Source organism: Limulus polyphemus, unplaced genomic scaffold (genome assembly GCF_000517525.1).
Source record: "Limulus polyphemus unplaced genomic scaffold, Limulus_polyphemus-2.1.2 Scaffold2266, whole genome shotgun sequence".
NCBI classification, from domain to species: domain Eukaryota; kingdom Metazoa; phylum Arthropoda; class Merostomata; order Xiphosura; family Limulidae; genus Limulus; species Limulus polyphemus.
The window spans coordinates 105,625-119,833 of NW_013667876.1; the positions used below are offsets into that span (position 1 = coordinate 105,625).

Consider the following 14,209-nt stretch of genomic DNA (forward strand, 5'->3'; position numbering starts at 1 on the left):
CCTATTTCATCAATTGATAGTACTTCTAAACTAAAGTTTTACACAAAAATGAATTTATAACTCTTTAAAATTAATATTAAATTAAACTGAAAATATAAACAGTAAATATTGGATATAACAATATTATAAGCAAATACAAAGAACGCATATATATATATATATTACGTAGTATTACGTCACGGATAGCCGGCAAGCCATCGCTGCAGATCGAATCAGCTGAATATGTCAGATGGCACAGGCGAGCCTAATTAAGACCGAAACATAATATATAAATATAATAATTATATATATAAAACTATATAATTAACCAATTACACAAAATATAATTATATACAATATACAAATGATAATAATTTATATTTACCGTTAAAAACGTAGCGAGTAACGTTTTGCATAGACAAAAAATGCAGCGACGCTACCTGCAATCGCTATAAATTTTCAAATGTAGCTTCGATCCAATAATCGCTCCTCGAAACGTAGCGGCGCTATGCGCAGCTCTACTAGTAATGTAATCCAGCCGTACCACCTTAAACATGGGTTTTGGTCGATCACGTCACTAAATATGAAAAAGACAATGATGGGTGCTAATAGGTTACGATATATAAAGACATCGCCACTGTAAATTAAAATATAAATTATAAAAGGAGTTTATCAATGTAATGAAGATATCAAATACATAAACCAAGTTAGATGAAACAAATGGGGCAAAACTTAGTTCGTACGAAGTAAACAGGCACAACTGTAAAAGTGGTGAGGGTTGTTGATATGGAGAATAGTGATAACCCTCCCCCAACCCCTCCTCACTTCAAACAGCTCTCCGCAACCCCTGATAACAGGGAAACAACAGTATCTAAATTGAGGATGAAATTATCAGTAAAACTTTTAAATTTACTTACATGTTTTCACTATAGATGGCGTTTAATTAGAACAACGTGTGCTTCATTTCGTCAACAAAAAATTTGCAACTGGAAATACAGTTAGATTACGTTATTTAGATGATCTTCTCTAGCAAGTTCATACTAGTAGTTGTCGAACGTTTAGCTCAGGAATGAAAAATTTAGATATCAACATGCTTTTAATTTTTACAATTTTAATAATACTAATGTCTTGTAGTACAAATTGCGCGAACAAGAACTTGAAGAAGCCAAGCCTATATAATCTGACAGCTTTCGACAGTAAAGGCCAGAAAATATTTTTGGAGCAATTTCGTGGAAAGGTAGGAGATTTTCTGAAAATTAAAATCAACCTGTTCAAGTGAACACTAGTATTTTTAACAGTTCAGTTATTTATGTGCTATGTAAGGCATTGAAATAGAACTACTTGATTATGAATTTAAATTTATTTTGAAAATGTCTGTTAAACTAATAGAGTAAGTATTACTAGCCTAATAATTATGATACCCGTTTTAACTATGTAGAAGACTACCTCACATTCTAATGCTATTATGGTCTAAATTTCATAACAGTTAATATATTTATTAGAGCATCTATGACTTTTATTTTTAAATGTGAAGTGGAAAAAAATGTTTAAGTTGAAAGCCATAGTAAATCTATGATTCAGTATGAAGCATTTGACCCTGAGGTATTTTTACTTGTAGTTGTACAAAGAACATCTATTTTCAAACAAATAAGTTTTTAGGCGTTAACTACTAAAACAAATTGTAAATCATTTTACAATGATTAAGTTACACTAGTTACAGTTTACTTGTTATTATTAAAGAGAAGTTAATATTAGATTTATTTAACAAAAATATTTTAAACCTGGGGCTAAAATGTAGTTACGTAATCTGTGTATTCATATTTCAGTTAGTTTTTCTTCATCATAATATCAGTATAATGTAAAGACATTTTTTTAATGTATAATTTATTGAATGTACCTTAGAAATGATATTGATATATATTATGAAATTATTTATAATTTAATGTTGTAATCAGTGTACACTGAGTGAGAGGATATTATTTTCAACAACAACTAGTACTGGAGAAAACAGTCAGATGCAGGGTTCATATTAGGCTCCAAGGTAGTTGTCAAGACACTTGTTGTTAGCTGCATGTATATGTCAATTTCAATTAATTTTGCTTTGTGGTATGTAACATAGGCCTAATAGAACACATCTAATTACTAACCCACAGAATGTTTTTTTTATGAACATAATGAATTTAGGGCAAGAAATATATTGTTTCTCTTTGATACTAATACAGTTGACCTATCAAGAAATTTCATGCCAGTATACATTTCTATGGGTTAAATTTTAACTTGTATCTTTCAGTCAGCTCAAAATATTCAGCAGATCTATTATTAATTAAAAACAAAACCTCCAAACTTTAATATTAATAAAAATTATCATTGTTTATATGAAACAGTAAACTAAAACAAGTTCTTTTGTTTTATGTTTGCATATAGTTTTCAATCTTGTATTATGGTTTTTTAATATGTTACATTTCTTTACTTGCAGGTAACACTAGTAGTAAATGTGGCTACATATTGTGGATTCACTAGAGATCACTATCCAGCACTTGTTAAACTTCAAGACATACTTGGAAGTAAAAAGTTTTCCGTCCTAGCTTTTCCTTGCAACCAGTTTGGAGAACAAGAGCCTGATTCAAATGAAGAAATTGAAGAATTTGTGAAGCAAATGTATAAAGTCAATTTTCCTTTGTTTAGCAAGATTGATGTTGTTGGGAAATATGCGCATTCTGTGTACAAAAATCTTAAAGGTAATATTGTATTTATTGCAATGAGTCTTTATCATAAACTGTGTCCTTTACTGTGCTGCTCATCGTGAGTCCTCAGTGACTCAGCAATAAGTATCTGAACTTCTTTTGATGCTAAAAATTGGGTTTTGATATTCTTAGTAAATAGTTGGGTTTGTTCTGAATCTTACTTAACTCTGTAGAATAATTGCTCCCTGAACCAATGAAATCCCAAGGTAGTGGATGATTATTTTCCATGTGGTTGCTTCTGATGTATTGCAATAAAATGATTTACAGAAGTTATTTTTACCAAACATGGCTGAATGCCATTTCTTTTTCTTATTGTCAAAGTTTGGTTACTGGTGGGCTTCATTAAACAATTTTTAGATTGTTCACTAAAATTATTTTAACTAAAAATTTATAATTGATTTATGCCGCTATTTTAAACTGTTTAATATATAATCTAGTAGCAAAGTGATGTCTGTGAAACTTCCATCATAATACTCAATTATGTGCATAGACCATTGGTATGAAGTAATGATTCAGTATCTAGATTGACTTTGTAAATGATATTTTCATTTTCTTGCTGAAATTTTTCTGTAGTGGAAGACTTAGTAGAAGAACAATAATTATATTCACTTTGTGGAAGTACCTATACGTAATAACGTAACATGCAAATAACAAAGGATCATTTCATACTTCAAGATTGTCCTAGTGCATTTACCCACGAAAAATAAAAATTTAAACCCACCCTTTGTTTTTCAGAAATTTTTGATTCCTCTTTTAAACTCGTTTAAAATGTTGGCCTCCACTACTATCAACAACTCGTTTCATAAGCCAATCACCCTGTTGGAAAAATAAAACTGTCTTAATTGGAACCAGGAATTTCCAAATCTTAAATTTGTGTCCTCTTGTCCCATTTTCTTCAGAATGTAACATGCAGAAACTAGAGATATTTATCCTGTCTATCTCCTGGATAGTATTGTACATTTCAAATTTAACCTTATAATCATCCTAGTGGCTGTTTTTTAAACCTTTTCCATTGAGTTAATATCCTTTCTTAAATAAGGAGCTCAAAACTGTGTACAGTATTCCAAGTGAGGCCTAACTAATGTTTGTTTATGGATAACTACCTAAGTGGAATTGTAACCAGTATATCTATAAATAGTTACTAGCAATAAAGTAATGTTTCAATGGCTTGTGCGACTTATCCACCACTGTGCCAAGTTTCTTTTCTTCAGTCATACTCTTTAGTAGGTTCCCATTTATATTAATATAAGATATAACATTAAAGGACAAAAAAGGTCCATTTAGACCATCCTATCCACTAAAATTGAATTAACTGCATTTACCACATTTGTAAGCAACTTGTTCCAAAGACCAACCATCCTGTTAGAAAAATAAAGTTGTCTTAGCTGATGATGACTCCTACCCTGTCAAAATTAATATTTGTGTTCCCCAGCTTACCATTTTCTCCTTTAGATATGAAAAATATGATGCATCAACACTATTAATTCTCTTTATCTCTTAACAGTCTTAAACACCTTAATCAGATCAGACCCCTTTTATCTCTTCTTTTTTCAAGAAAAATAAGTTCAAATATATTAACCTATCCTCGTAAAACAACTTTACTATTCCAATTATCATACTCTGAACCCTTTCCAACAATTCAATTTCCCTTCCTTGGTAAGGAGCCGAAGACTGAACACAGTACTCTAAATATGGCCTAACCAATAATCTATACAATGACAATGGTGTTCAACCAAAACACCAAGATATTTTTCTTTCATAACAATGTTAAGCAGGAATGGGATTTATTTATTTTTTTTCAGACTTCTGTTTTTTTCACGGTGAAAAACCATTTCTGATTCTTATGAATCTCATTCAAGTTTCATTGAAATGTTTGGACCCCATTCCCCATTCAGTCGCTATTTGTTTTCATTACCCACGTGTACTTCATCTGGCTGTAAACTATCCACCTCATGAAAATTTAGAATGATTAAATGAACATGTGCCAAGAGCAGCCTTTTGTCCAATAGGAAGCTTCATCAGTTGTTGCAAAGGGCAATGAAGGATACGTGCTGAGCAGAACAAGTCAAGAGACTGAGAGAGGTATTTTCAAATAAATAATCCATTCAATTTCAACTATTTTAAGAGCCATCTGTTGCTAATAATATTGAAATTTGATCTTATAAAACATTTTACCATCGTATACCACATTATACCGTTTCATGCACCAGCTATTTAACCACAAATTTGCGTTCAAATTTGGCCCTTCATTTTTTATTTTGCTCTCTTGATCCTACTCTGGTAAACATTCTCAGTTCTTTCAAATTGTCATGTAATCGTCAATCTAGACGACTTTAATTATAACATTTCCTCAATTTGTCTGTTATTTGTTTGACTAAAAACAATTTCTATCCTGATTTAGCTCCATGGATTTGTGGGCAGTAATAGGATGATTTCTGTATGCTAAGTAGACTCTTAATTGCAATTTATATAGATGTTGCATGTGCACCAGTAAACTTCACAACTGTTTTATTAAATGGAGTACTGCAATGGAGCAGCAATTTATCTAGAGATCTCCATTCTCCAAAAATTTTCCAGACTCCCTCTGAGAGCCCCCTCCCCATGCTGCTTGTGTAGCTCTGATTTTTTCCTCTTTTTTTTTTCTGTAACCCATTCTCATCCCTGGTTAAGTTTATTCTCATCAATGTCTCCAACTGCCAAATTCACAGCAGATAATTATTGTCTCATCTTTTCAAAATTTGCTTTTTTGAAATTTGTAACCAAAAATCTCATTATTCCTTATCTCTATATGTAGCAAAACATCAGATCTAATTGAGCAACAATCACTATTACCCAGATGTTCCTCAATTTCTATACTATCAACCATTTCTTTATTAGAAGCTAACAATAAATCCAAAATAGCATTGTTTCTGATAGATTCTTTAACCAATTGTTGAAGAACAGTTTCTAAAAACTTGTGAACCTCATGATTTTACTCTAACATTTCCCAATCTGTATGCAAGAAATTGAAATCTCCCATAATTGTAACTTCACTAACAACTAAATTCTTCATTTCACTATGGAGTTTCTCATCAATTTCATCAGTTTCATTTAATTGTCTGTAACATTCTAACTAAAAGCATTTTCCAAACACTCACATAAACCCAAACAGATTGAAGCTCATTGTTGTTAGCTTTAATATCATTAACTTGAACAGAATGCAACAAGCAGTTTTACGTATAAAGCCACTCCTCCCTTTCTCTCTCTTTAGTACTCTATCCCTATTGAACAACCTATTACGATTTATTTCAAAGAAGTTCCTTTCATCAAAATTATCTACATTTGGCAGATTTCACTTATTTTCGTTGTATGAAAATCCTCTGTTCTGATCAGTGTTCTAAAGTCATCCATTTTATTTTTTATATAAATAACATGATCCAAGCTATGTGTAATTATTTTCTGTTTATCTCTCATACAATTTTGTTTTCAGCTCAGTTTGGTAAAGAACCAACATGGAACTTTTGGAAGTACTTAGTAGACCATCACGGATATGTGATTAATGCCTGGGGACCAGGAGTTGCTGTTGAAGATATTTTTGATGATGTAAAAGCTGCTGTTGAAAAAGCTGAACAGTCTACTGATCCCAAGAAAAAGGGAAATGTTGAACTTTAGTTTAAATTTATAAGAGCCTAGTTGTTTTCTATACATTGTATCAGTGTTGTTTATTTTCAACTTCTTGCAAATATATTTCTACTTAAATCAAGTGAGAGACAGTATAGTATATTAATGTATATATGACAAATCAAGTACCTTACAAAAACACTTGCTTTAAACTAATGAAGTTCAAAAAGAATATTTGAAATGTATAGACATTTCAGTTTTTAAATAATATGGAAAAAAAATTATCTTCTGAAGACATTAAATAACAAACCAAATAACAAATTGAATGTTTCGATGCATGAAGTTTTAGCTTTTTTATGTGCTCTGTTTGAATTGTACTCTGTGAAGAAGTTATTTAGCTCAATCTCGGTGCATGAGTGAAATTAGTATGCATCAAACTTCTGTCTGTTTAATGTGAAATAAAAACACTTCTGTGGATCTTTGTAATCATATATATATGTATAATTGAAAAATCTCCACCTTAACATACCAATTTGTAGCTATCAGAATATTATCTAGATGTAATCTTTTAATTTAAGTCAAAATGGACACTTGTTTTGTACTTGGTTATTTTTAATATAAGCTTGATTAAAACAGCTTCATTTTAAAACATTCAAGGTAGCCATTGAAGCTTTGTTCTGTATTTATTTAGTACAGCTGTAGAAGCTATAATTGAGGGAATAGAAACATATCCAATGTCTATAATTTTTTTTTACTGTTCTTAATACACTATATGTTTACATTTTTAATAGTCAGATATATGATTATAATATATTGCATCCATCTGAAACAACTCTTCCTTTATTTTTTAATCTTAAGCATCATACTCTGTTATACAAATTGTATTATATAGACAATTTGTAAATTAACAAATTTTGGGATTAGTTTATGAAAATGTTTGTTTCTAAGACATCAGTTTTAATTTTTTATTTTAATTTCTTGATTTAAATTTCAATAGCTTCCCTGTAATATTACAGCTGGTGATGTTTACATTAAACTGCATTTCTAAGCAAAACTTTATTTCCTCTTTTTATTTTTTTAGCTTTTACTAAAGGTACTGAACATGCAAAGATAGGGATTACCTTTTCTATCTTTGTAATATATTTCTATTTACAACTAGCAGAATACCTGGTGTTGCTCAGATGAAAATGGTTTTAAATATCCTGAGTTGTTTTGATTAAATCAACTATATTAATCATGATGTTTTGCTAAAAAATGAAAATGATTTCTTTCCTGACTAAATATTTTGATTAAAATCAATAAAAATAACAATGTGTGAAAAAAATAATAATTTGCTGAAGCCATTTTATTTAAAGCAAAACCATGTACATTGCTCCTGTTTCTTGCATGCACTTTGCATGATATTACAAGTTTCAAAAACAAAATTCCCTTCCTTTTGGTGTCCTGTTTTCTACTGTGTGGCCAAGTGTTGTTTACAATATTTTTCTGACTTTATTATCATTACATTTAATTAAGAATTGATTTATTCTCTCCTCATTGCAACACTATGTAAATTTTCGATGCTAATTGTTTTTGTAAAATCATTGTATAGCTGATTCTTGTGAGTACATGCAAGCAAAGCAAAGGATATGGCTGGAGCAAGCCTATTTAATTGAGGGAATGTGCGTACATGTTTGAGAGAAAACATCAGCTTGTTTCAGTTAAGAGGAGCTAGAGAGTAGGCATGTATGTGTAGAAGAAATGGAGAGGGAGGGAAAGAGCATGAAGGCTCCTTGAAGTTTTTAAATCATTTTAACAAATAATTGATCATTGATAGAATGATTAGTAGTCCTCACACAGAGAAGAAATGTAAATAATAGCCCTCTTGATCAAATACCAAAACGAATCTGGCCTTTTTTGATTTGAGACCAACTGGGGATTCTGTTTTTCAAAAATTGCTCTATTGGTGACTTTGGCCTCAAATCAGTCTCTGGGGCCACAGCCACATAGCCCATGTTACTTCCTGCACAAAGTTGTATCTGTACTCCGACTTCAGAGTTTGTAGCTTTAAAGCTGTATCCATGCATAAGGAACAGACATTCACGCATATATATAAATGTATGTATTTTGTCCACCACATTGTATAGAAAAACAATTTATGTGCTGTAACTGAAGTTCAGTTGTTCCATAACACTGTATAGGATAAAATCTTTTGACTGTATAGTATTCTGTGTTTCTCATATTTCATGGAGAATTTCTTTTTTTTTCCTTGCACTTCTCGTAAGCAAGATTTATGTTAGCTGTTAAGTTAGGTCATAATGTAATATATATACACATTCTTCAAACTTAAGTAATTATTATGATCTCTAGTAAAATTGCATGAAATGTTTTGATTGGAACAAATTGTTTGTTATATTTGCATACATGAAGCCCCCCAGTGGCACAGTGGTATGTCTGCAGATTTACAATGCTAGACACCGGGTTTCGATACCTGTGGTGGGCAGAGCACAGATAATCAATTGTGTGGCTTTGTGATTAAGTACAAACATTCATACATGAAAGTTTTTTAGAAAGCTCTACCAATATTTAAGGCATAAAAAGAGATTATATTGCATAATTACTATAATTATTGGAAATGATAACATTTACTATTTTATGGTTCACATAATCAACCAGGGTTTTGATAAAGTTAGACATAAACATTTTTTAATCTATATGTTTTTAATTGTTATAAAATAAAAAGTGTATGAGTTGTGTAGATACTTCACTTTTCTTTATTTTCATGAAATTTACTCTACATAGCTTATTGCTATAAATAACATTATCACTTGAGAAGAAACATGATTTTTTGTTGGTTTGTATTATCTATAATTATAATCTGCCTTCTATTTCCGTATCGGATCTTCTCCATTCCCTCTACTTGTCTATCAATGTACATTTACAGAACTACAGGGTGTGTAAAAGGTTTGGAACCATAGGTACATCAACAAATTTTACAGAATGTGTTCCAGATGCTGTCCTTGTAATTCAAAACAAGTTTGAATTAACAGTAGGATTAACTTGACCTTTGCATGCTTTTACAGCACCATAATCTGTTATGTATCTGAAATTAAGAAAAGCTGCAAGTCATCTATGGTTCCAGACTTTTTGGATACCCTGTATATTAGATGAAGAGTTTATTGTGACAAAGGCTAGAAATGATTATCATTAATCATACACTTACGTTTGAAACTGAAAAATATTGATTATTTAAAAAATTATTTTAACATTTATGTATGTATTTATAAAATGACTTAATCTTACTGCGAGTCTAAATATTTGTATTGAATTCTTATAATAAAGTTTATTTAACATTAATTTGTATTAGAAAGGAAAGGAAGTGTAATCAGATTTGTAGGAATATAGCTGATTAATTTGTGAATTAAACATACAATTTATATAAACAAATATGTGTAAGTATTCAGATGTGTTATGCTAGATATATTTCAATGGAACTGGAAATCTGAGTGTCAGACATTTACATGAATATGTAAATTACACTCAAATCAACATTTTACAAATGAATACACAGTTCATTAGTGCATTAAAAAGCTTTTGGTCATTTGTGAGATATCTTTCAAATATTAAAAAAGTGTTAACATTTTGTCATTAAAGTTTTTAAAGTGTGTCAGAATAATAGCTTGAATGAAGCTATAAATTATGTGAATGTAAAAATATGAATAACTATTGTTTTTTATGAACAAGTATTTTGTGGTGTATAGCAGAATTTATTGTTACATTGAAAGTTAATTATATGTGTGATTTAAGTTTAGTTTTTTGCTTAACTACTTATTAATTTTATTCTTACCTTAAAATTAAAAAATATATATAATCAGATTTTTTAGTATAATTAAAGCATGTTAATGAATATTATTAAAATTTACATTGTAAACAGTTAATTTCTTTATAAGCTTGTTTATTATGTTTAACCTTTTTCGAGGATCTTAAAGTTTATCATATTCAAATACATCTGAAGTGTGACATCTTACTTAAGAAACTAGTTGCTCTTTTTGAGAAATAAAATTTGCTATAAAATATAACTTATAATGTTTTTCACAGGTTATTTGTGATAATGACTAAATAATAATTGTTCTTGATTTATGCATGTTGTTATATAACATTCTTATTTTTTATCTGTCAATTTTTGTCTACTTCTCCAACAGTAATGTCCTTTTTTTTTTAGTTGGCTGACCTTTAGTGAAAGTATTCAAGAATAGTGAAAAACATGTTCCACAGTGAATCAGAAGCTGACATATAACTAACAAGTTTATGGTATTTTAATTTCCTTCTATAAATGTTAGTGATAAATCTTATTTTTGATAAACTAACACCATTTTTACCCTCTGTTTTGTTCAATTACCATGATAAAATAATGTGTGATTTTGTAAATACTCAAAATATCCTATTGTGTGTTATATTGTTGCATTTAGTTTGTTTGTTTGTTTTCTAGGCAAGTTTTAAAAATATTTTATTTCTCGTTTTTTTCAACTAAACATATTTTGTGATTAATATTGCATATTATGAGATAAAAATTTGAATGATATGCATGTTGCTATTTCTGTAACAGTAAACGGTGTTTAGTCTAATGTTAACAGAACATAAATTTTATGGACAGCAATGGACCTGTTCCATCCACTAAACTTAAAAAAGTCAAAGCCAGCCCTTATCATGCAAACTATTATCCAGCCTTCCCTTAAACTCTAGTAAATTTACTGCATCCACCACATCTTAAGGCAACCCATTCCAAAGGCCAACTACATTGTAACAAAAAAAAAGCTGTCTTAGATGAAGGTGACTCCAACCCTACTAAAATTTATATTTGTGTCTCCTTATCATTCTCATTATTAAGTATCTAAAAGGTGATGCATAAACACTTTCAGTTCCTTTAACAATCTTAAATGTCTCAGTCAGATTCCCTTGTTTTTACAAGAGAAAACAATTATAAGGATTTGAACTTAATCTTCTATGGCAATCTTTCCATCCCAGTTATCACCCTAGTAGCTCTCCTCTGAATCCTTTCCAACAATTCAATGTCTTCTTTAGGTACAGAGCCCAAGACTGAAAACAGTACTTTAAATGAGACCTAACCAGGGACCTATACAATGAAATTATAGCTTCATTACATTTGTATTCAGTATTTCTGTAGATATAACCTAAAATCATATTTTCCTTGCCACTAGCAACAGCGCATTGCTTGGATGGCTTTAGAGATTGATGAATTAGAACAGCAAAATCTTTTTATAACACTGTTAAAGTTATTCTCATAAAAATTATACTCATAATTAAATTATGATAACCCATTTACATTACCTTGCCTTATAATTAATATCCACCTTCCAGTTATTCACCTAACTCAACAAATAATCTAAATCTTCTTGTAAAGAAGGAGCATTCTTCTCCTCACAGCCAGCAACACCCAAGGCCATAATAAAAGCAGCAATTTTAAGTAATTTATTGATCATTTTTTTATCTATGTCATTGACGTAAATCAAAAAGAGCAAAGGTCCTAATAACACTGAGCCCTGAGTTACTCCATTATGACATTAATCCAGTTTGACTGAACTCAGTTTGCAGTAACCCTCTTCTTTCTTCCATCAAGCCACTTTTCTATCCAATGAGTCAACATATCCTCTACTCTTGTAGAAACTATTTTTTTTAGCAAGCCTTTTATGTAGCAACTTGTCGAATGCTTTCTGAAAATTCAGATATATTAATTCAAACCCTCATCTGCAGAAGCTGTAACCTTTTCAAAAATTGTCAAAAGATTAGCAAGGCAAGATCTCCCTCAGTAAAACTATGTTAACTATCCAACAAAATTTTAGAATTTGTTTTAAATGATTTTGTAAAGCTTTTTATTAGACATTCAAAAACTTTTTCCACCAGTGATGTAAGACTAATAAGCCTATAACTACCAGGACAATATTTGTTACTTCTCTTGAACAGAGGAGCAACCTTAGCAAACTTTGAATCCATTGGTGTCTATTCACTATTCAAGGATTTACAAACAAATAGTATCAAGTGGCTCACATATCCAATCCTTAACTTCCTTCAATACCTTTGGAAAAATATTATCTTGCCTTGAAGCCTACCAATGTTTAGACATCCCAATTTTTTCTCAACAAGCTCAGAATTAATTTTATTATATTGTTCAATCTTGTTTCCAGCTAGTAGCTGTTATAGACAAGAAATTTTGTTTAAAACTTCATTAATAAAAATTGAAAAAATTCAAATTTGGTAACCCAGCCATCTCATGATTATTAGATATTGCTCTTCCTTTATCACCCCCCTCAAGGGCCCTACCTCCATCCTAACATTTTGTTTACCATTAACGTAGGTAAAGAAATCCTTAATATTAATTTTACATTTTCAGCCAACTTTTTTTTCAAATATCCTTATTGGTTACATAATTTCCTGTTTGACCAACTTTCTTGATCTTGTATAATCCTGACATAGCAGCAACTTAAACTTCTTGAATGTATATTTCTTGTTTTAAATTTTATCCTTTTTACCCTTTGTGACCCCAACCTGGTCCTTTATTTGCAGCCACCATTTTCCCTCTATTAGGAACATGTCTATCTTGAGTATTTACTTTTGTTTTTTAAATGTTTAACATTTCATCAGTATCTCCAATTAATTCAGTCGCTGAATTCACTACAAATAATTCTTGTTGCGTTCCTTTAAAATTTGTATCAAAAATATTATCATTCCTGTTCTCAGTATGCAGTTAAACACCAAATTATATTGAGCAATGATTACTTGCACCCAGATATTCCCCAATCTCTATCCTCTTGATCATATATATATATTAGAAGTTAACAATATATCTAAAATAACATTTTGTTTATAGGTTCCTTGACCAATTGCTGAAGAAACCATCCTGAATGGTTTCTAAAAATCTGTTTCTTTCAGGGTTTAACTCTTAACATTACCTAACCTACGTGTCTGAAATTAAAATCCCATAATTATGACCTTATTGACAGCTGAAATCTCAATCCTAGAGAGAGTTTCATCTGGTGGTCCATAACAAATTCCAGCTAAAAGCTTTCACTCCCCTATATCTGCTAACAAAAACCTAAATAGATTAAACTTGCGTGCTATTATCTTTGATATACTTAACTTCAGCAGGAATGTTCTGTGAAAGAATTTTGATTCTCTATTTGTTTGGTTGTTCTAAAATAAAATTGTCATAAATATGTAAATGTTCAGTTGTTAAAGTAAACCAAAAAGCCTAAATGTGGTTAACAGTAGTAATAAATAAGTTATTAGTGTACAAAAATTTTAAAATCTGCTAGGAAATTGGAGAGACCTTGTACAAGAGAGCAACGTTTCAGGTATTGTCACTATGTGGGGTTAGATTTGATAAACAAAAACTGAAATTAGGCCTAGTAATTGTAACTTTTAAAATAATAATAATACATACTATAAATCCAATGACACAATCTTATACTGAAATTAATGAATTTATTTAGTGCCCTCTACATCCTCCAGTGCTTGATGCATAAGTATGTAGTGATCATTAATCTCAGAAGAAAACATGAAACTATAAAGAGTATCTCGGAACGTTTCCCATGATGCCTCAAAAGAAGAACACCTTTCTTAGCCTTGAACTTGTTTCTTTAATACCTCAAAAAAGTGGAAATTCAATAAATAGTCCTGTTGAACTTAGAAATCATTTATTCAAGTGATTTTCTTGTAAATAAGTTACCTGTATCCTTCAACAGGTTTGTAAATCTTCTGACAATGACAGCAGATTTCAGATAAAAACTTACTATATGATGTGGTATTAGAAATATGATTGGGATTACAAAGAGTTCCTTAAGTGAAAGTATGAGTAAAAATCATTAGAGGACTATGGCAGAAAAAATTAA

At 30.3% G+C, this 14,209-nt stretch overlaps 1 protein-coding gene and 1 long non-coding RNA gene across 2 annotated transcripts in view; both read left to right on the top strand.

The window, feature by feature from the left end:
- The first annotated feature begins 930 nt into the window (after window positions 1–930).
- Window positions 931–8,439, top strand: LOC106466465 (glutathione peroxidase 7-like). The gene is made up of 3 exons (XM_013926751.2): window positions 931–1,216; window positions 2,456–2,717; window positions 6,193–8,439. The coding sequence occupies exons 1-3, from the start codon at window positions 1,049–1,051 to the stop codon at window positions 6,372–6,374; spliced, it is 612 nt and encodes a 203-aa protein (XP_013782205.1). The 5' UTR covers window positions 931–1,048; the 3' UTR covers window positions 6,375–8,439.
- Window positions 8,440–10,270: 1,831 nt separating this feature from the next.
- LOC111087533 overlaps window positions 10,271–14,209 on the top strand; it is a 6,375-nt gene continuing 2,436 nt past the window's right edge. The window contains exons 1-2 of the long non-coding RNA XR_002612210.1: window positions 10,271–10,613; window positions 13,811–14,209. The exon at window positions 13,811–14,209 is cut by the window's right edge and continues 2,436 nt beyond it. This is a non-coding gene — a long non-coding RNA (uncharacterized LOC111087533). The remainder of the gene's footprint in view (window positions 10,614–13,810) is intronic.

What these genes read in the sequence shown, in the direction of transcription:
- LOC106466465 (XM_013926751.2), top strand. Translation starts at nt 1,049, where the DNA reads ATGAAAAATTTAGATATCAACATGCTTTTAATTTTTACAATTTTAATA. An exon ending in TGGAGCAATTTCGTGGAAAG is followed by an intron (nt 1,217 to 2,455) that starts GTAGGAGATTTT and finishes CTTTACTTGCAG; the next exon opens with GTAACACTAGTAGTAAATGT. An exon ending in TGTGTACAAAAATCTTAAAG is followed by an intron (nt 2,718 to 6,192) that starts GTAATATTGTAT and finishes TTTTGTTTTCAG; the next exon opens with CTCAGTTTGGTAAAGAACCA.